This window comes from Mastigoproctus giganteus, chromosome 2 (genome assembly GCF_048544385.1).
Source record: "Mastigoproctus giganteus isolate SK-2022 chromosome 2, ASM4854438v1, whole genome shotgun sequence".
In the NCBI taxonomy this organism is placed as follows: domain Eukaryota; kingdom Metazoa; phylum Arthropoda; class Arachnida; order Uropygi; family Thelyphonidae; genus Mastigoproctus; species Mastigoproctus giganteus.
In genome coordinates this window covers 131,872,610-131,896,684 of record NC_143576.1, presented here as the reverse complement: position 1 = coordinate 131,896,684, position 24,075 = coordinate 131,872,610, and the positions used below count along the sequence as shown (strand labels likewise).

General features: G+C 37.8%; 1 protein-coding gene across 1 annotated transcript in view; it reads left to right on the top strand.

Moving 5' to 3' along the window:
• The window catches only part of LOC150089569 (transmembrane channel-like protein), a 123,624-nt gene that overhangs the window by 47,416 nt on the left and 52,133 nt on the right, over positions 1-24,075 (top strand). Inside the window, exons 3-7 of the mRNA XM_090389548.1 lie at positions 8,869-9,003; positions 15,809-15,905; positions 21,789-21,870; positions 22,245-22,351; positions 22,587-22,685. Coding sequence (XP_090245674.1) covers positions 8,869-9,003; positions 15,809-15,905; positions 21,789-21,870; positions 22,245-22,351; positions 22,587-22,685 — 520 coding nt within the window. The remainder of the gene's footprint in view (positions 1-8,868; positions 9,004-15,808; positions 15,906-21,788; positions 21,871-22,244; positions 22,352-22,586; positions 22,686-24,075) is intronic.

Sequence of the window (24,075 nt, the reverse complement as noted above, 5' to 3'; positions counted from 1 at the left end):
AGGGCTGTTTTCAAAACATAACCACAGCTAAAAAGTTTACAGTTTTTCTAATGTGACCACACAAAAGGGGAAAAAAAAACAAAACAAGAAAGCCGAATAGCAGATTTCCCCCTCCCCCACATCATCATTTTTTTTTTTTTTTTTTTTTCCAGCAGCTCACGAAAAGGGCGTGCGCATATTTCTTATAGAGATTGCGTGCTACTGTATGGCCTACTTTATCTAGGTGCGGCATCCTTCAATGCCGGGACAGCGAGAAGATGGAAATATAGCTGGATGTTATTAAGTTGATTAAAGTAAAACACGTGACATTGACTGACACCATTGTCACGCGACTGAAAGGAGAATTTTGAAAGCTTGCGTTTATTAACGCAAGCTTTCAAAGTATTTCCAATGCGCCATTACAACAATAATGACTTTCAGGGGACTGTTGTGAGAAGTTTGTTACCAGAAGCGGAACAATAGGAGCAGGATTGCACAAAAGAGCAACTGGTGGCACTTGTAGATGCCGTTGTTATTTTATCGCTATATGCCATTATGCTAGAACCCACAGTAATTATTGCTTGATGGCGCATCTGTCCATTACGATAATTTCAGACGACCATTACGTTGAATAGTTTGTATCCTTAAATGAATTCTCTTTGGATAGGAGACACAAATGAAGTTTGCTTGCGAGAAGGGCATAAACCCTTATAGAAAGACATTGAATCTGTCAATGGTATTGCGATTTGTCTCGGCACCTTAACGAAAAGTGTTTGGTTTTTATCAGTACTATCTAAGATGCCACTACTCAGATAGAAGTTTTAATAATTATGGTTATTGCCATCTCTTTTTATCAATGTTTCCGTAATGGTGTTACGCGGGCTCCACAGAACTTTTAGAAAGTGCGGGTTCCGCCAGAAAAAAAAGGGAAAAAATTTTAATAATGTTTTTCAAAATGAATTCGATATTTTTATAATAATTTTAATTTAAGAAATCACAGCATGTTCATATGTTAATCAAACGAATTATATGTATGTAATTTCAAATGATGAACATAATTTGTTTAAATAAGAGAAGATACAAACCTTTGGCAGTGCCGTACTATGCTGTACCGATTGTGAATTGTCAGTACGCCTCAAATGGGCAGTGCATAGATGGAGGGACGTTGATCGCAGGCTTCCTTATTTTTTTAATTTTTAAAGATGGTGAAAGGGTTCCGTGGCCAAATTAAATTGGGAAACACTGCCTTAGATGGTTCTCGGTCAGTACAACACCAACGTCCCAACGAAGATCGTAAAAATGATTGAAATATGTAAGTATGATTTGTGGCTATTGCAGTCTTTTAATAACAGTTTCTCACAGAGTATTTTTTTGATTCTTTGGTTAAATGAGATTTTTTTTTCATATACTGATAACGTCCAATATACTAATAAAGTACCACTAATTGGCGTTATTAGTATATGAGAAATTGACTGAATATTACGCCTTGCTAATATTACGGAATATTATGCTGATATAACGGTACAACGCATGCGCTTTGGGTTTCGTGACGATTTCTTAACGTAACGCTTTTTTCCAAATAACGCCGGTATAAACGTTTTTAACGTCAATAATAAAAAAAAATAATATTCATAGCATTCCAGCAAGGTAACCATCCAATTCTGTCTTTAACTTAGACAGACTCACTGCCTTTTAGCCCTCGCGGTAGCACGCTTGATATAACCATCGGGTGGAAAAGACCAGTTTGAATCCCGTCAAAGATGCGTGGAAATTTTATGGGTCTTTTTCAGGATGTCTGAGTGAGTCCGTATCAGACGAGGGTAGCATGGTTTTTCGTCCAGCAAACAGGCAAATCGACCAAACACACGTAATTTATAAAAATAATATATATGGCACAAAATGGCCTAAATCGCTGCTGCGCTAAAACCCTGTAAAAAAACAACTGCCTCCACTTTGGGAAGCAACTTATTCTAATGTTGAGCATTCGCTGCCTACAGGTGAATTTTTGTTTGGGTATCTGAGGAACTGGTTCTTTAATTCATCTTAATTGTTCTGAAACTAGTGAATCCCAATACTTTAGACAGAAATGAATTTTCAAATCTTGGAAAGTTTATATACCGCAGATAAGAGAGAATGCTGCTGGAATTATAGCATGCACTCTTCTGATGCGAGATATGATCGCCATCCTCAGCTGATTATCTATAATAGTCACTATTCTGATTGCCTGATATTGCCACAGCGCTAGTTAGAATTTTCAGCTTTCTTCGTTGGTAAATTATTGGACATTACCATTCTTTATGTTACCATAGTAACTATTGCAAGTGCCTACGAAAATCACTCTGTTCTTTCCAGGAACAGCGGACTATCACGCAGTCAGAACTCTGTCACTTTATCTTAGCGATTCTCCAAAATGACCGTCTTGCTGCCAAGAGGATGATATTTTGACATTGACTATCCTCTTAGTCACCATCCCCTACATATCGTCAAATTGTCGTCTCGGACGATTAATAATAGATTAGAGCAGTATGGATGGATACAAAGGTGCCTGCTACCTTTGTGTGACGGTGGGGTCATCCCACTCATGTAACAGGGCGTGGTTGACAATGGGGGAATAGATGGTCGCTGACGTTGCCTTCTCAGTCCGGTAATCGGAAAACGTAGCCACAAGGTGACAACGCTCGCCACCTTTTATGTCTCGTAAATTATTGAAATGTCTCCACTATCTGGTCCATCTGCCGGATTAATTATCTCATTAACTCGCATCTCGTTAGTGACGCTACTGCAATTCTTGATCAGCCTGTGACACACTTGATAGGATCCTGCGGTTTCTAAGATAAAACGGGCGTTTTCTGAAGTTTCAGCTCCTTTTTTTGGCTTTCTAATAGGAAACGTAATATAAATGCCAGTTACATGCCTTCGGACAGTTGGAAGAAAAGCTCTTCAAGAAGAAGCATTAATTAATCAGTTTAATAATTTTGTTGATTTTACGATTATATGAATGCACCGTATTAAACGAGGGATTTGTCCCAAACAAAACTATTGGGACATTACATTTCGCTTTATGAAAACCCTCATCTGTTTTAAAAAGGTATGCAGAAGGCCGTCTCATCGAAATAGGTTTAGGACAACAGGGAGACGGGGTTGACAGATCTATAATGCTAAACTAACTGGCCCGAATAATAAATCTGCGCCACAGGAGATGCCTAAATAATCTCGGCAGACTTAAAGCTTCATCAGTTGACATTTTAGTGGTAGCATTCTTATACTGACTCAAAGGGTCACACAATTGATGTCCGCTACTGCTTGCGCAGGAGGCCTATTGAACCCTTTCGGTCTAATATATCTCTTAGTTCTAGAATACTCCGTGTGAATTGCATCGATGAAATTTTTATGGGACGTTTCCTTCTCATATTCATCTCAGAGGTTTAGTTTTAAGTGGTTTTGTAATAATAAGTTGTCAAATTTTACTTGATACCAAAGTGCAATTTTTAATATCTGTTTGAATCAGAAAGAACATTCTGCTAAGAAATTTATTTTAAACCATCATTAGTATACTCCAAAGAAGTGAGAAACTTTCATCGTGTCAATGAAATGAAAGAAAGAATTAGTTGTTACAAAATATGTCTCATATTCGATCCATAATTTGAGTGTTTTTGTGATTTAAGGTGAGAGTAGAATATATTAATGCGAATGAAGAATCCAAATTTCCGTATAAAATATTCTTAATATAACAGAAATGCACACCGAATTCTTGTAATTTTGTTTAACCTTATTTACTCTCCCCCTTTGCTTTTCTTTTAAGAGCGGTTGATTATATCGTTATTGAATAAAGATGCTATAGAATGACACTCACACAGACGCTGAGTTACTACACATCACTCCAGTTGATCATTATGTCCAAAAGTTGCCATGGATAGATAGTTTTACTGAAAAAACTGTCAGCCTTGGTCCAATTTTTTTATTTTTAGCACTTTCTCAGCAGGTGTTTCTTTTCACTCCTCTTAATATAATGACCGACGGGGAGAGCTCTGTTTTTACAAAAGCATCATTTTGCCTCTGCTGATGTAAAAGATTCCTGACAGTGATGTCGTTGCCATAGTCACGACACAAGCTATAGAATAAGTAACTGTTTCCCACTTCTGACAACTGCTGCAAGCCTACCGGATAACCTCAATGGCGATTTATTATTTATTCTGATTTATGATTTTGCTGCAATTGCACGACGGTATTGCATTATGGATAATAATAATCATAAGTTTGCTTACAGATCGTTTATTCACATTACGTGTCAAATTCTTGAAGTTGTAGAATAAGTGGTAATGGAATTTCAAAGCTTACTGAGGTGCAACTTTTAAAGGCAATTTTATTCTAAGTATGTCGTTCCTGTATTGGCTTAACTTTTTGAATATTTTAGAAAAAAACTTATTTAACTTAAAAAGTATCCAGAATAGTCAACACGGGATTCACGCCATCCCGAAAAGTATAACCATTCTGTTAATAGTCAATGCATTGACTTATCAGAATCTTTCATTGCGCTCTAGTGCGCTGGACTATAGTAGACTGAAGGAATAAAAGATCCTCTCTAATCGGGGCTGAGTCAGCCGATCTCAACGGAGACAAAAGAGTAACCCCGGACATTTAATGAACTTCTAGGCTGCAAATCTTTGAAGAACTTTAGTTAAACTATCTAGTTGTGATATCTTAATTTCAGTTATTTCGATCATTTGGCACAGAGAAACATGACTTTACTGGATACGTCAAATCTGGTAAATAAAATTACTTCAGCGCACAGAGCATAATTTAAGAAGCGTACTTTAATAATTTCCAATGTTCACATTAATAGAGTAGATAATTCGTGACATTCATTCATTCACTGTTGTGTTAATGTACGACGTAATAATGGGTATTCCGGACAGAAAGGAAGTATTGGAACGTATTATTTTATTTATTGATGCTGGTGCAAAGATCAGAACTCTTAAATTGAAGGGAAGGTTAACACATGAGGTTCTTAGAATGAAGAATCCACGAAAAAGTGTATTACGCAATGTGTTAACTTTAACTTAGGTCTAACAACATTACTCGAGTATTGTTGTTAGACCTAAGTTAGCCATAAACTAAAGAAAATGATGGGCCTAAGAATAAGTGGACTGAAAAGATGTTAAAAAATCTATTGCGATTGGTTGATGCCAGCAATAGAAATAGAAAAGCTCAAAAGGTGAAATCCTGACTTCCAGTCCTTACCAAAGAAATCTTCGTAGAGACAACCCTGTTGATTCTCCCTGGTGTGATTCTCCAGCAGTTACAGCAAATGAGTAAAAGTGCATAATTTGTGGAGAAACATTTGTTCTTGTAGTAGTAGTAGGGGTTTTTAGAGCATCAGTGACTAAGGCGATATTACTCAGCGTATAGATTGAGTGTGTCTGAGGTCGATTTTCTGTTTGCTGGAAGAAAAACCCGAGTTTCCAGGAGAAAAGAAATTAGAGCGTGAGTACCCTGTACGCACGAAAGATGTTTTAAGTAAAAACATCCTTGACTTGGAAGATGTTAGCGAAATCCATTTGTAGAATAGTATGACATCACAATCATAAAGAAGTATATTTTATGTTTGGACCTATTAGAAAGGTTTGTTGAGCATTCCGAACATCATTAAAATCTTACTGATAGCAATGCTACAATTATTATTTCTTTGTCCGTCCGTCCGTCTGCACGTAATAATAACTCTTCCCAGTGGATGGATTTTTTTTATGTTTCATTAAAATCACACTAATAGAATTCCAGCAATTATTATTATTTTCTTTTTTTAATATATATCACATGGTCTATCCACATGCTGTAGCTGAAGCACTGGATATTGTCTGCTGACATGCGCAGAAACGAAATTTTATCTGATCGCACATAAATAATGCTCTTTGTTGTAAATCGTGAATTATTAACATTTGCTAACGCGCCTGGAATGAAATGCTCCGCGCACATTGACTATCTTTTTGACGTTAAAAACTTTTTACTGGCGTTATTCCAAAATTTTTGTAACGAAAAACCGTCATGCGAAGTGTTACAGAAGTGACGTCGACTTCGGCCAGAAGCCAGTTATTGTAACTTGTATGCTGCCATCATACGGGTATGATGGCAACAATAATTTATCTTCTACTGGACCAAATTTAATGAAATTTTTCACGGAGCTTCATTTTAGCTCAATACTAGAGGAAAAATCTCTGAAAATTGCGGTAGTTTTTCCAGGATAGTGGAAAATATGAACATGTGATCGAGGAAATTTTCTCATGTAATAAACGGGATAATGTGGACGTATAGCATATCGTTGGAAGGCTAACGATTTACGAATTTAGAAACAGAAATATTAAGGTTTTAAAAAATACAAAAACTTACGGAAACTGGGAAATGCGTTAATCCGAAAACGCATCTGGTTTCAAGTCACCTGGTGTTTTCAGTTTGAATAATTTTTTCGTTACAAGTAAACTGTGAGGCTGGAAAAGAGTTGTGCACATTTATGAAAACATTCTTCAACTTGGACATGTCATAAGATCTTTCGATAAATACTACACGTAATGGAACAACTATACAAATATGGTGTATTTAGTCGTGAACTCTTCAATGTAAAAATTGTATATCCTACTTTAGCGATCGCAGACGAATACTTTCAGTAACCGATATGTAATTATTATTAATAAAATAAAAACATTGTTATATTATTATCCATTTTGTCTCACAGGTCTGGTTCCCACACCCAGCTTACCAAAAATTAGAAATTGAAAATATTCAAAAAAGAGCAATGCAGTACGTTTGCTTTAAAAGTGGCCTTGAATATAATGAGAAATCTTACCAAGAGTGGAAGAAAGAAGAGATAAAGTCGACTTACTCCTTTTTAACCAGCTGTTAAACGGTACCATGGATTGCCCTCATCTCGTCTCTAGGCGCCTCCGTAGTGAGGTGGGCAGGAGCAGCAGTGCGTAGCACACGCTTCTTGATTAGACCGGGGTTCGAGCCCGTAACCACCAAATACGGAGGATGCGGAAAGGTCAGGGAAGCCACCGCATATCCCCGGAGCAATATGGCCTTAGTTGCTAATGTTCCTAAAAACCTAATAATAACAACAATCATCTCATCTGGCACTTTGCCGTCCCGGGGTGGTTTCCTTATGGAAATAAACAGATAATAATAATAATCTCACAAATAAACTTCAATGCACCGACAAGAGCTTTTAGAAACCATCCACTGCTGAACCCATCCAATGTGAGAACAAATTATGGACACTACAACTTCTATAACATGACTGCAAGATCAATCAACAAAGCAATCTGGAGATATTTGACACCCCTCGACACTTCAAGAGGCAACTGAAATTGCTAACCTCATCCGTTACCTGAACCTTAAAATTGACTCTTCTTGCAAGTTCTAAGACTGATTCTGTAATGTGTGTGTGTGTGTGAAGAAATACCAGCGCTCTACCATACTCCTACCTGTTCACTTAAATCTGACTGATCCGTCCTCTTTTTATTTATTTAGTTTTATTTTTATCTATAGATTTCAATTTACTGTTTTATGTTCTCTTTATGTAGTTTTACTTTTCTCTTTACTTTGGAAATTTATACTCCAAGCTTCTGTTTTGGAGCTGTGTAATAATGCTTTGTAGCTTCACCCTCAGGCATGTTTTGTAGCTGTTATCAATAATCCATGAATTTTATTAATATCTGAAAATTAAAACGTTTTTAATGCCTGCCGATGACTCTTAAATGTAAAACACGTTAAATATGCTAGCGGCAGAACTCATTATGTACCTGGTACAGTATTTTTTTCTTTTTTTTTTTTTGTAATTAACTTGTATTTTCCTTCAGGTGCAAACTCCAGCAATTGATTTTTGCTGAACAACACAATTATTCGCTTTAATCGATGGATTTTAGCTGCAGCTGAAATTAGTGCATTGCAATGCATTCTTATAAGGAGCAGAACATGTCTGTTAAAGAGACTGCCCGCAGCCGACCTTATGATGGTGGCACAGCTGCCCCACTAACTCCCTTCCCTCAAGAGTAAAGTCCGCAGCGAAGTTAGTCTACACGCGTCCGTAGCCTTATCAAAATTTCGCGTTCCCCTCGTCGCGAAGGGTGATTTGTCTGTTGTTGAGGAAAACCGGAGTGAATCCCGGTGAAAAAACCTCAGACCACGGTTTGAGACCGCCAAACTCAATGCGCCTGGGAAAATTTCCATTAGCGTAGTGCTGGAATCGAACCTCAACCAACTATTCAGCAACGTTGCCACAAGTCTACCGTGGCCCCGAATCCTATCGCTTTAATTCCAGTATTTCACATCGTTTCTTACCAGTCGCGTGGGTAATGTGACGTCATTGCTGAACTTCCGCTCCCTCCCGTCATCGACAGTTCTCAAACTCAAGTCTTTTCCACTCTGTGTGGGGAGGACGGCGATCTTACCACACGAGGGTGAAACATTTTCAGAAACTATCTCCAACTGCTGATGTTTTCTAGATGACCTCCGTTGTTACTGTATTGCCTAAACAAGATTTAAAAGAACTAATAATCTCCCGGGCTGCTTTGCCAATCGACTGAAAGGTTACTGTTACTATGTTATCACTCCGTATCAATTTCCTACAATTAATCCTGTTTCACTTTTCTATTTAGGCCCGTTAGACAAACGCCGCATGACTTCTTTAATAAATATATTTTAATGAATAATATTAGAATACTTTTAAGTGTTCGGGGCTACTAATTTTGCCTTAATTACTAACATAACTTTGAGATCGGCCACATTATATCCTTTTAAAGTTCTTTACTATAAAATCATGCGATGCACGCGTCTCATTTCTTCCGCCTTACTTTGCTACTTGATCATTTTTATTTTATTTCTATTTTTATTTGCTAGTGAGACAGCAATTTCCATCGACGAGGGGGAGGTTACGGAGGAAGAGATACGGGAGAATATGAGAATGAACAAACAGATAATCGAGACCATCAAGCAGCAGCCCTGGAGGATGAAGAAAAAGTACAAAATTTTGAGGTACGTACCTTAATTACATTTAACTCTTATCTTCCTTCTAGGAGCGAAGGGCTCCTACAACAATTTTTTTTAAATTGTACAATTCAATTTATTTACTACTTATCTGATTCGTATTGACAGAATTGTCTTTCCCCCCCCCCCCAAAAAAAAAACCCTCTGAAAGTTACCCGGACACTGATTTTCAAGAATACATGTTTAAATGAGATTAAGAACTTGAGTTTGCCTTTTGCTTAATTACAGCAGTATTCTTGAAATACATTTAACCATTTTATAGAGTAAAAAGAATGAGTAATATTTTACTTAATGTCTTCTTCAAGTCACTCGGAGAGTGAAGTGCTAGCCATGCCATGCCATGATCCAGTCTATCTCTACGGGCTGTTGCACAGAATTCAGATCAATGAAAGGATTCATATGAATTCAATATCCTTCTCCTGAAGCTAGGTATGTACTAGCCTGGCTATTACTCGAAGCACTATTATGCTAGCACATAAACGACTCATGGTATTATCACAGTGTACGTAATAATTGCTAGTTTTAACAGTCCGGCCATTATCCAAATCCCTGTGTGGTTCGTGGTCGATTTGCATGTGATATGTGCGGGCTGGAATAACTCACGAAGGAATCCTACTCCCTCCACATGAGATGGGAGAATTACAGCCTCAGTTGAAGAGGACTTTAGAAAGGAAAATGTGTGGATTCGAAATTCTTGGAATTACCAATAACAGTTCCAGTCTAAACCACGAGAAGCAAGTGTCGGACAGTCTAACACTACCTCCAACCCATATTTTGGGAAAAATGCACTCTCACATGTTTTTTCAGACACTCCAAATCAATGTTTAATATTAGCAGCGTAGCCTGATTTCTCGTGGCATATAATCTTTACATTCTAAAATCTAAGAACGACGACCAACAAACTGTATGCGATAATTAGCATTTATTAGTGTCATGTCTGGCTTTGGATCTGAAGCTCTTCTACTGAAATTAAACTCTGCAACTTCATACAGATAGGAAACACATTGAAGGCTACTCCTGCTGATGCCTTGACCTTTGAGTTCATTGTTTTCAGAGAAAGAAAGACTGCTGGTAGGAAGTAACTATCTTCTTCAGTAATCGCAGAGCTCTCTTCGTTAAGTGTTCTTATCTTACAGCCTCTCGATTAGCACAGTGGTTACGACCATCATCCTTCAACTCCTTGTTGAAAAATCCTGGGTTAGAATCTCTCTCGACGGGAGAAGCTTTTACTTGGCATTTTTTGACGTGAAACTTCTTTAGGCGCGCTCCAGGCAGTTTTCAGATGGGAGTAACTTGAGTTCATGGATTGACAAAAAAAAGCAACGAAAATGCGACCGTTGCGATAAGTAAACGCATTACAGGCACTCTGAACTTTACTTCTATAGCCTGTGGATATTCCTCCTATTTTCGCTTATTAGAATCGGCCTTAATATAATTAAAATTCAATTCGTAAACGTAATCACAATGTTTACTGCATATCGTATAGTGAACAGTCCGTTATGGAGTGTCCATCATAAAGTCATTTGATCGTACAGTGAACCAATCGTAAAGCGGGAGTCCACTGTACTGAGCGTTGTAAGGCGTATAGTACACGTGCAACAATGCGTCCGTAGATTGACAAAAGTCGCCAAGAAAATGCGACACGAAATGATTCCCCCACCACCAATTTACCACTCCGGAGAGATCTAAGCTATTTCGACAGCGGAAGAAATTACAGCGTGCGATGGAGTTGAACAGAGAAGCCGGAGAAGGTCCATCCCCATCTTTAGAGCCTTGCATCTCCCCAGAAATGTGAGAAGTGAATTTGGAAGAAGGAATCATGGAAGTCGATACTGCAAATGAAAACGATGAAGAGTCTGCGAAGTCTAGTCGTAAACGAAAAGCGAAGAAGCCAAAACCGACTGCCAGAAGTACTCATGAAACCTTTCAACTTGTAATAGATAGCAGGAACAGCGACAGGATTTTAAGAAACACCGAAGCATCCACGGACATTTTAAACGCACATTCCTGGATGATGATTTCGGTTCGGTCTGTTGCGTGTGTGTGATCGGCTTCGGTTCGAGAACGATGTGAAGATTGTAGCAGCTCGAGATCTTCTTCAAATAGCATTTCCGAATGAGGATATAAGTCAAATATCTGCCCGTAACAGCTGTGGTGCCTCTCAAGGACAAAGTGATTCTGGCTCTATCCAAATCAAATTTTAAATATCATCTGAGGACACAGAACTTCCGGAACTAGATTTGATAACGGAACTTCTCATAACTTCGAGGCTCCATTTCATGCAGATTCGTCGCCTGCGGCATTCATACGGTCAATACAGGATCCTCGGTCAAGTGATAGATGTTCGCCTAAAGAAGTTTCACTTAACTTCCGCTATGCGTGCTCGGCACACAATTTTTTTTCCCCTTCTTTCTTATTTTGGACAAAGAATACATCCCACAATTTTTTGCACATACTTTTGAAACACTCTATAGGTTTATATAATTTTTTACAACGCGAAGACCTCAGAGGGTTGTATGGTTTTTATCTCCTTGAACTAGGGTTTCGTCCTGCAAACAAAAAAACCGACCGAAGAATATATGCTGATACCAATACGATATACCGACGCCTCCTAGTCTTAGCTCCCTTGGTGCTTTACACATACTATCACCTTGTTCTACCGGATAGTTTCATGATACTCATATTTCTGTCTTTTCACGAGGTTGACTATGCTTTAATTGGGAGATTCAAATAGATTTCAGTAGTTGACAATACACTTCTAGATTTTAGTGGCGCGCTATGATCTATACTCTGCTTACTACTCTTCAAATAGGCCTCTGGGGTTGGGTATACTCATACTATGATTTTTAGTGTTTTCCACCAACCATGGAATAAAACGAAAGACGAAAAACCCAAATTTTTAAAATATTTAATATTTACAATAAATTATTTACAAACAAAATATTACTGATAGTAATTTTAAAATAAAACAACTGTGATATACAGGATAATAATAAAATGCCGAATTTAAAATGCAATAAAATATACTGGGTTAAAAGCGCTAAAATACTAACTGAAGCTTTCAAAGGCTTCTGCCTTCTTTCTCAACAGTGTAATTTCTGTTCTGCGGTGCATCATTAAATACCAGCAGGTTCACGGTGCATCTCACGTGAACGTGTACTGTTCCCGTCAGAACCGGAAGTGGCTCGGGAGCGTTTCAGGCAAAAACGTTCATCCCCTCCAAGGATTACCGCCTCAAAGAGGGGATGAATGCACACGCATTTTGATTTAGACATATAAACATTTTCATACGTCACTGTTAAAATCCACTCAACCAATATTGATATAACGACAATTTTCTATCACGCTGTAATTTTAGTTAGCATTAGCATTAGTAGAGGCATTTGATGCAAGAAAGCAAGCTTATGCAGCATCAGCCAAAAAAAAAAAAAAAAAAAAAAAAAAAACACTTCCACTTCACCACTCTGTTCGTTCAAAATACCTGTCCAGCTGAGCCTTAAACTTATTTAGGCTATCAACTTCCACGACAAGGGATGGAAGTCTGTTCCACCAACCAACCACCCGCTGGCTAAAGGCAAATTTCCGCACGTCTATCCTACATCTGTCTTTCCTCAATTTGAATTTTTGCCCTATCAGGTGATTATTCTGAGCGAGAGGAAGAATCCCATCAGCATTGAGCATGCTCAAACCATTCAAGGCTTTATACACCTCAATTAGATCACCTCGCTGGTGCCTAGTCTCCAGACACTGTAATTTGCAAAACTTAAGCCTTTCTTCGTAAGAGCACCCCTTTGTTCCATTCACTAATCTTGTTGCCCGTCTCTGTACTCGTTCCAGGAGCTCTACATCCTTCTTCAAATGAGGCCCCCAGACCTGTATACAGTACTGTAGGTGTGGCCTGACCATTGCCTTGTACAAGGGAATAATCACCTCCTTATCCCTGCTAGAAAAATTCCTATATATCATTGACAATACACCATGAGCTACTCTTGCAGCCCGTCTGCACTGCTCAGAGAACTTCATATCTGCCTGCACAACCACTCCCAGGTCCCTTTCATTCTCTACCACTCTCAGTGTAGTACCACAGAGTTGATACGTTGCTCTGGGGTTGCTGTTTCCCATGTGTAGTACTTTACATTTGTCAAAGTTAAACTTCATTTGCCACCTCTCAGCCCATCTGCTCAACCTTTGCAGATCCTGTTGCAGCAGCATAGTGTCAGTAGTGTCCTTGCCAACCTTTGTATCGTCTGCAAACTTCGACATTAAGCTTGATATACCATCATCAATATAATTTATAAATACAGAAAACAATAATGGACCCAACACTGAGCCTTGAGGGACTCCACTAATAACATTAGTCCAAGATGAGCAGTGGCCATTGATTACCACTCTTTGTCTTCTCCCCCTCACCACCCCTTTATCCACAGCAGCAATTTGCCTCCAATGTCACACTGCTCCAATTTATGCAGCAGTCTTCCATGTGCAACAGTATCAAAAGCCTTTCTAAGATCCAAGTATACAATATCAAAGTTATTCCCTGCATCCAGTTCCTTTGTGACTGCATCATAGTATCCAATCAAATTGGTCAGGCAAGACTTCCCCTTAACAAAACCATGCTGTGTCCGAGCTATAACTGAAGTCTTGTCTAAATGATCCTGCAGTGCTTCTTTAACTAGTGCCTCCATTAATTTTCCTGCAACAGAAGTTAAACTCACAGTTCTATAATTACTTGTGTCAGCCTTTGATCCTCCTTTGTGAATTGGGGGTCACATTTGCACATCTCCAGTCTGTGGGTACCTCCCCTGAGTCCAAGGAAGCTCTCATAATTATGGCTAAGGGTTTGCTTACTTCCTCTGCTGCCTCCTTTAATATAACTGGATAGATCCCATCCACCCCGGGTGCCTTTCTTGTGTTTATTTTCAACAATTTCTCCTCCACTTTACTCTCAGTTATTACAAGATTCTCTACCTTACTGCTAGAGTTGAATACATCTCTGGCTTTCCCCTCGTTAGATAACTCCTCATGTGTGAATGTCGATGCAAAATATTCATTTAGTTTATTAGCTACCTGAGCAGGATCATCAACAGTTGACCCATCGATATCAAGTGGACCAATCTGATTCATCCCCTTCCTTCTAGAGTTTACATAAGTAAAGAACTCTTTGCTGTTTTTCTTTGCATCCCTTGCCAAAGATTTCTCTTAATCTGCCTTCGCCTGCCTAACCTCCTTGGTAACTTGGTTACAGATCAACTTGTATCTGTCATAGGCTTCTGTGTCATGTGTTAATTTGTATGTATCCCATGCATGTTTCTTCTCTGCCATATGCCTCATCAGTTCATCTGACATCCATTTAGGCCTAAACCTTGAACAATATTTCTTGGTTGGTATGTAAAGCCTAGTAGCTTCCAAGATAAGTTCTTTGAATGCTTCCCATTTTGCATTTGCTCTTGGTAACATCATCAGTTGGTCCAACTGTATAGAATTTAAATACTGTCTCAGTCCATCGTAGTTGCCTTTACCAAAGCAATAACCCTTCCCTTTACTCCTAATGGTAGTTACCTCTTTGAGTAAATCCCACTTCAGCACACTGTGATCACTGCCACCTAGTGGTTCATTTATCTGCAGATTCTTAATGCATGAAGAATCACTGCTGATAATCAAATCAAGAGTATTACTCCCTATAGTTGCCTCTCGAACATGCTCATGTAAAAAACAATCATCCAATAAATCCACAAAAGCCTTGCTAGTGTGTGAGTGACCAGCTCCCAAATTCCAGTCAATATCTGGGAAATTAAAATCTCCCATTATAAGACTCTCTGATTTACTGGCCCATTCTATTTCCCTGTACAGTTTCTTATTATACTCATCAGAGTCATTAGGCCTATAGCACACTCCTACTCTCAATTTTGATCTCCCAATGCTTATGTCACACCAAACTGATTCGACACTGCACTGTCCAGCGATGTCCACTGGCTTCACTTCCTTGGATTTTATGTATTTCTTAACTAATAGCATAACCCCTCCTCCCTTCCTATCCAGTCTATCCTTTCTGTAGACGTTGTACTCCCCAAATTCTAGTTCTGCATTCTTTATATCTGTGTGACACCACGTCTCTGATATCCCAACAATATCTGCCTTTGATGTTTTGAGCAATACCTCAAATTTATTTACTAAACTCCTAGCATTGGTGTACACGTAAGTATACATGCACCTATTTCTATTCTTAGCTACCCTAACACAACCCATGTGTTTACTTGTACCCCAATGACTCCCAGCAGTCTCTGAAATATCCTGCATCTTGTTTTTCAGGCTTCTGCTCATTCCAATAGAAGCAGTGGAAGAATTCTTTCACCTCTGCCAGTGGCTACTGTTAATCTATTCGTCTTTGTCTCCCCCCAAGCTAGCAGTTTCCCGACCCACCTAACACTGCCTCGATAGCATCAGCAAATATTCTTGCACCCTTTCTATTTAAGTGTATCCCATCCCTGTAGAAGCAATCTCTCCTGTTAACAAGTACAGTCCAGGCTGCAAAAAATTCTACCCCTTGAGCCTTGCACAATCTTTCCAGGGCCGAATTGATCGACAAGGCTCTCATCATATACTCCCTCCTATCGTGTCTGGGCAGAATTGCAGACACTTTCAAATTCAACCCTATTTCACCGCTTTTTTTCAACAGTGACCTGTACTTGTTAAGCAATTCTGCCGGTCTCCTACTCTTGATATCATTAGTTGTACATGTAGCCTGTGTTTTTAATTTCATTGGTTATATAAAAACTATTATACACCATTTCAGACGCGCCAAAGCTTATGTGAAAAAGCATGAAGGAGAACTGGCTCAGAGCAAGAAATCAAAGGACATTCTAGCGAAGTACAGAATTCTGTGGAGTAGGGTAAGTTTGTTCTCGTAATATTAAAACTTTTTCAGTAAGACACTTCTTCAATGTAGGAAGACACGTAAATACCAAAAACGATAAAATAACACCGTACGTGCAATTCCCTTCGCCGACTGAAGCTGAGAAATTTTTTTGTCGGGCCTGAAGAAATTTTCACAAGATTCAAGTTAATTCGACTTTGCGGATTGATTTTGCACGGTTCCCCCAACCCAGAAATTCGGTTTTTTCATTTCATAAAAGAGGAAAACTGGCCATACAATACCCACATCTTACAGAGCTATCTATTGATTCTTCATGGCCGTAGTTTCCTCAGCTCTAATTTTAAACATCCTAAAGGAATTCAAAACGAATTAAAGCGCATCGGTTAATGTGCGTATTTCAATTAAATTAACTTGAAAAATCATCGCATTTCATGTTTGAAACATCAAATTTATTGATATGCGTTCGTGTCATTAAGCATAGGCCACTAAGGCAATGAGGCGTCAGTATGTTGTCTGTAATTGCGTGTATTCTTCGGTGAAACTGCTGTTTGCTTGGGCGATAAACCCACTTTTCGAAGAACCATGCGACCCTCTCCCTAGACCGACTAACCTTCCCGATGACAAATTGAAACAGACGTTATTAATTAATACACATGTGAGAAATTTTGTAAAATTGCTCCTTATTTATTTAAAACATCCGATACACAATAGGCAAAAATTCAATAACAGTGTACAAACAAAATTTGATACGAGTACTGAATGTTATACAAAGAACTAAAACAAGCACAATCATATAAGATAATCAACATCCATCATTATAAATTAGCTAACCGTTATCTTTTAATTTCATATTTTAAATTAAAACTTTATAAGAGTAAATAACCTAGGGTTACCATTTTTTTTTCCCCATCAAATTCGGAGAAAAAATGACCAACATAAAGAATGAAAAATAAACACTTACCATTTACTGTGTGCAATTCTGCCCAGACACGAGAGGAAGGATTATGATATAATAGGGCTAACAGAAAGGTGGTGCCACACGGAAATTGGCGATGACGAGTCCCACTATGGTATGTATTATGCATTTAGGGAAGATAGAAGGGGTGAAGGGATCATGATTCTTATGAGCGCGACGAGAGCTTTTGCTGAGCCTGAAGTTATGTCTGCCAGCTTAGAATCTGTGTTGTGTGAGTTAGTTTGAAGCAAAGGAACAATGAGAATGGAAGCAATCTCCAGACCAAAAGATTGTAAAGAATATGACGAGAGTCTTTACACGCAGATGGAATGGACAAACAAGCGTGAATGTCTTATTGTGGGTGACTTTAATCTGTCCCGAATTGATTGGAATAAGCGGGAGGAAAACTCACGTTGGGGAAAAACTTTTTTAAATAAATTGGATTATTATTATTTGTACCAGCATGTTAGAGAAAGTACTCGGGCTGAGAATATTCTTGACCTCATCATTACTAACAAATCAGATGACATCACAGGGCTTAAAGTGCAGGAATCATTGTCAGGAAGTGATCATGCAATCGTCAGTTGGAAGATAAAGAAAGATTTGCAGTAGGTAAAGGCACGGTTTTAACTTCATAAGAGGGAACTTTGACAGTTTAAGGCACTGTATAGCGTCGTGAATTAGGCGAATACCTTTTAATAAATACTTTTTAAAGCAAAAATCACAGAAGCCATGAACGCATACATACCTGTAAGAAAATATTGCAGGAGGAGGATGACTGCGAAGCTGGCTGGTCAAATAGAGCAGAAAAAAGCAACATGGGACAGTTACAGAGCGATGAAAAGTATTGAAGCCTACAACAGATACAAGTTGCTCTGTAATAGTATCACAAATAAGGTCGGGGGGGGGGGCAAGGCTGCATATGAGAAAGCATTGGCTAAGAGAGCAAAGAATGGAGACAAAGAATTTTTCATGTATGTGAATTCAATAAAGAAGAAAGCATAGAGATAGGACCTTTGTGCACTGGGTATGGGAAAGTCTTAGATAACTCAGCTGATGTTGCGGATGAATTGAATAGGTACGTTACATCGGCTTTACCTTTACTAATGAAAGACCTTTCATGCTGAGAAGAGGCCGTGCGAGTGAGGCTGAGCCATGTGAAATCGTTATTACAGATGATTATTTTTTAGAAAAACTTTTAAGCATAAAAGCAAGTAATGCTCCAGGAATTGATACCATATACCGTGTAGTTTTGTGGGCGAGGGTTGTTGTTGTTGTTTGGTTTTTAGGAGCATTAGCAACTAAGGCCATATTGCTCCAGGATATGCGGTGGTCATTCCTTGACCTTTCCGCATCCTCCGTATTTGGTGGTGACGGGCTCGAACCCCGGTCTAATCAAGAAGCATGTGCTACGCACTGCTGCTCCTTCCCACCTGGCTACGGAGGCGCCGTGGGCGAGGGAGTGTATATTGAACCATTTGAGATTAATTATGAAGCATTTTTAGACTCAGTAGAGATTCCTTTGGATTGTTGGTAACTACAGGCCGGTTGGTCTGACTTCAGCGGTAGGAAAAATCTTAGAAGCAATTTTAACAATTGCTTCCAAGAGGGCAATCCAGGGGGACATTTAGACAGATATGGCATTCTGAAGGACACAACGTGAATTTATTAAGGGAAAATCATGTTTAACTAAGTTAGTAGGCTATTTTATCACAGTTACTCATAGGCTGGATTTAGGGAACAATTTCGTCATTGTTTATTTGGATTTAACTCTGTCCCTCACGAGAGGTTACTGTATAAGCTTGAACAGGTAGGATTACTGAGAAGGATTGCTGGATGGCTGCAAGGTAGAGGGTTGTAATTAATGGATATTCTTCAGATTTGTGTAACGTTAGGAGTGGGGGACCCTCAAGGACTGATTCTTGGACCACTGTTGTTTCTCATTTTCATAAATGACATCGACGAAGAGATAGAAGTTGTGATGTCGAAATTTGCAAATTACTTAAAGATTGGCAGAGTCGGTAATGATCACTGCGAAGTAGCGCTCCTTCAGGATGGCTTGAACAGGCTTCAAAGATGGTCAGAGAAGTGGCAGCTATGTTTTAATGCTGCTAAATGCAAGGTCACTTGGAGAATAGCAACCCACAGATAAATTATGCACCTGGTGGGGTTGAATTAAAAACAGTGGAGGAGGAAAGGGATCTGGGATTTACAATACGGGTAGATATGAAGTTTTCTGAACAGTGTAAACTGTAGAAACAGTAGTCAGGAAAGCACATGGTGTCGTATCGATGATTTATCGAACGGTACCCTACGGAGATAGCGAGGTCATTATCCTACTGTATAAGGCAATTGGAATACTATTTTCAAATATGGAGACCTCATCTGAAAAAAGACCAGGGCAACTGGAATGATGAGATCGGGAGAAGGACCACCGTATGAGAAAAGACTCCGATTATGTGAGCTACAGAGCTTGGCAACCAGGCACCACAGAGGTGATCTTATTGAGGTTTATAAGGCCCAGAGCCTTATAAACCTCAAATCTTTTGTAAAGATATTTTATCTATTGTAAAGATAAAAATTAATGAAGATTGAATTCTCACTGTTATAAAGAAACTAGAGGGCATAAATTCAAATTACAGGGGTTGAGGTTTAGATTAGATTGTAGGAAGTGTTTTCTTTTAGCCAGCGAGTCGTTGATTTTTGGAACAAGCTGCCCTCGCAGATAGCTGAGACTGACAGTATGAATAAATTCAAAGGTCAATTGGATAGTTACCTATGTGAGGAGGGAAGCATATAATTTGTTTTCTATCTACTTGTCGATTGTTTTTTTTTTTTTTTTTTTTGCCAATGCAGCAAAAGCCTGTGGCTTTCTTGCACTATATAGCCAGGAGCAGCAGTGCGTAGCACACGCTTCTTGATTAGACCGGGGTTCGAGCCCGTGACCACCAAATACGGAGGATGCGGAAAGGTCAGGGAATGACCACCGCATATCCTCGTTGCAATATGGCCTTAGTTGCTAATGCTCCTAAAAACCAAATAACAACTATATGGCGAATACTATTACTATTCTTCATTTTTGGAGATAGAAATTACGAAATAATAATAATTGTTATTTGATAAATGAAATTACGAATTTATTTAATTACGCTAATTATAGTTATAATATTAATAAATGATTTTAATTTAATTGTCATATTAATTAGATTATAATATATATATTATAGAAATTAATTAATTACACGTGTGTATTAAATTATATAGAGTCAGTGTACTATTTTGTGCTCTTATTTTGTATTTTATTTTATGTTTGTTTTGTTTTTTTGCAGCCAGTAGGCTCTATTCTGCTTAATTTATGCAATCTTCATTCTGACAGCAGAACGTAGCCAAGGTCAGGAGCGAGAGTGCAGTAGTACACGCTGTTTGAGTGACAGTGGTTACCGTGAACTGCTAAATTATGGTTAATGATTGTAATTATAATTTATTGTCAAGTTCCTCTGACCTATAAACAAGAACTAACTTTACCTTCTTAGCGAGTTTCACTGGTATTGCAATGCTTTCAAATAAATGACATCACGAAATGGTTCATCTACCATTTATTCAGTATCGGCTAAATAGCAGATTAACCTTGTTCGATGTAATGTCATCTCTGACAGGTTAATATTCTCGTTAATTAAAAGAAAAAAAAAGAAGAGATAAAAAAAAAGTATTTGGAAGTAGCGCAATATTAGCGAAACTGATTGTAAAGATAAAGATTGTTCTGCCGTTCAAACAACTTTGCCATGCTCTAATGAAGTGGTAAACGTCATCGTTGGCGATTTGTAGCGAGTTCCTTATGTGAAGTGCAGAATATTGACCTGGAAATAGTGGCCTGAAGCACGTGATAATTTTTCAACTTTCCGGGACACATTGTAAAAATGGAGCAGGTAGGCAATCAAATCCGGGTACGCGTGGTAACCCTACAGCAACCTAAAGTGTCGATAATGGTATCAATCAATATTTAACGATGTGGTATTAACTTTTTCTTTTTAAGACACTCACCACGCAGTTTTACTCAGGTAAAAAGAAAATATTAATAGCACGTCTTTAGATATTTATTTCAAACTTTATTAAAGTTCCATGACAGCTTTTATTTTACTAATCTGAATTTATTGTTTATAAAATTTTATTTTTGTATTTCTTTAGAGAATTCGAAAACTGTATCTATCCTAAAGCCACCTCAAATAAAAGTTTCATCTTAGAAATATTACATAATCTTCATTCACAGTATGTGTTGCTACCGTATAAAATTCACGAAAACTCTTTTCTTTCATCCAGTCCTCTCTCGAAATACAGTTCACTCTGTTCTTGACTTCCTGGGAATAGAAAAAAAAAGTCAGGTGGAGCCAAATTCGGGAGCATACAAAACTCTTATATGCTTTCCCGAGTTATATTTTTATCCTCTCGTATCTTGAAGTATTTTTTCATAACTTTTAATTTAACTATAAACTACAGGTTCACGCGCTGTTCCAAAATTTGCATTTTTATTAAGTCTCCTACATGAGGTTTAATAAAAAGCAAGTATTCGCCCAAGGTAGAGGAAGACGAGCGATTGATATCCCTATCTCGTTTTATTTCGACAGTTTAAACTGTCTGGATAAAACGAGTAAGATTTACATGGCAAAGATATGTGTTTACTTTAGAGTAGTTTAAATAAAAATGTTTATCGAACACTGTTCTGTCAATGCTACAGGGGATGGAATTTGCTTAGTGTATCTTTCATATCAGTATATTTTTTAAGATGAAATTTGTGACATTTCAGAAGCCGAACAAAGTCTATCTACTTGGAAAAATTCACATTAAAATAGATAACATTAGATTTCATCAAACTATTTAACCGATGTTTTAAAAATTAAGCAGTGGTTTCCTGTATTATAAATAATAAAATTCAGTTCTCTCTTTCAGGGGTGGAACAGATTCAAAAGAGAGGTGGCCAATTTTATGGTATCCCTAACTCCGTGGGAAATGAGGATCAAAAGGATAGAAAGTGAGTTCTGAGATGGATAGCAAATAACTATTCTTTCGGAGGGGAAGGGCGAGTTGAAGTAGTGTTCTTAAAAATTGTCCATTGGGCATATGGATTTGTAGGCGAGATTTCGCGCCAATGTAAATGAGATTTATGCCTCTTGAAACGAAAATTTAAAAAAAGCTGCTGATCTTTGCATCCAGCTCCTTTTTTTCTCGTGGATATTTTTTAATTGTGTTTTGATGCATTCAACTCTCAACAACGCTCCCATCTCTGTCTTTTAGAGTCAGTTTTATATAGCTCTGTTGCGCGAATTTCGCACGTGATCAATGGCTTTTTGTATACATGTATTTATTTTTTAATATTTACTTACAGATGTTCTTTTTCCTTTCTAGGTCATTTCGGCTCAGTAGTGGCTTCTTACTTTACTTTTCTCCGTTGGGTATTCTGGATTAATTGCTTCATTTCTGCTTTTGTGTGCTGCTTCCTAATGGTACCAGAAGTTAGTATCTTTTTTTTTTTTTTTTCATTTAAGGTAGAAAGAAATAAAGTAGACTATTCGCTAAGTTGGTAATTTTAATCTAAAATTTTGCGCATACGCGCATTAAGGATGCATACAGAAGCAATATTAACTGATTAAGGGTCATTGGTAATTAATTCTATAGGCCTTTGATTTTAATATATATGAAATTGAGAACATTCGTATCGTAATTCAAACTTCTATATTGTTTATACAGGTGCTTAGAGGTGATGTCGATGCTACCGGAATGAGAAAAGAAGTAGAGAGCGATGAACAAGACAGTGCCCTCAACTTGCAGGCCATTTGGGATTTTGAGGCAAGTTTTAGTTTTTAGTTGTTTATATGCCAAGTAGAACGAGGACAGACCATAAAAAGTATCGATGTTCAGTCCGGGAAAACTAAGATCATTGTACTTAAATATAGGAACTTAATCGCTTTAAAAGTCGCCCTTCAGTACTATTCAGTGCTGAACTCAGTTTTTGAAATCGTCAAAAATTTGGATTTAATATTAAAAACCTGTACAAGCTGGGCTGGTTGACGTGTTCATTGTCTCATTAATTTTCATACGATCTTTTATAAGTTCGATGTTGTCGTGGCAGTGTGTCGAAATATAAATTTGCATCCCTAATCGCTCGTTATCCGTTAATACTCCATTACTGTACTGTACTGACCAGTGATAGTTCAATAGAGTGAAGAAGGGGGGGCTATCTATGTTTTGCTTATTTTTCACCTCTATTAAGTGTACATATTCTCATCTTATTTGCTATTCTAAGAAGGTAGGTCCAGATTGGGCCTCCATGGCTTTGATCACCTCGGTGCAAATTTACGCAGTGCGCCACATTTCAGGTGCGTTCGATTTTTTTCTTCCTTAAATTAAACTTTTTTTTTTCATTTTCTGTGATTAACTGAAGTGAAAAGTAAATATAGTTATCTCGTTTTCAATTAATTACTAAGATTATAACTTTATAGAACACGTAATAAAACTCTATAACTTTACGTTCTCTAAACTTAGCCATTTAGTTTAATTAGAATTGTATAATATTTATTACTCTTTTTTAAAGTATTTTCTCTCTGTTTAAACGTATCTCTTCACAAGCGAAACCACATTTACGAGTCTTACGTTACAATACACGCGGTAGTGCATTAAAACTACATTTAATATATGAATTACTTTTCCCTACAAACTGTTCGTAAAAAAAAAAAAAAGAAATAATTGCTCCACTTTCTGTTTGTCCGATTTTAAAGAAATTTGGTTTCGCTCGACAAATATTTTTAACAAGCTCAAATACAAAATTACTCATAAAAATCCGCCCACTGGGAGTCCCTTTGTTACATGCGGACGGACATGGTGAAGATAAGATGCCCTTAGCATATTATAACGCGCTTAAAAATTAAACCTAGCAATTTCCATCACTGTAATTCTGAGATTTCAAAATAAATGCAAGAGTATTAAAAAAATAATAATAAAATAAATAAAAATGCATATATTCTGTGATCGGTATGCCTATTTTGCAAGATAAAAAAATCATTCTTTTTCTGAGTAATCTGGGGAAGGGAACGAAATCATGAAAATCTTGCCCGAGGCTTACTTCCTCGGCCACAATATTGATAAAGCCCATAAATTCTTCCCATCAAGACGAAATTCAAACCAACCCACGCGTTTTCCAAATAGTATAGAATTACAGCGATTGTAGTTACTCTGCTAG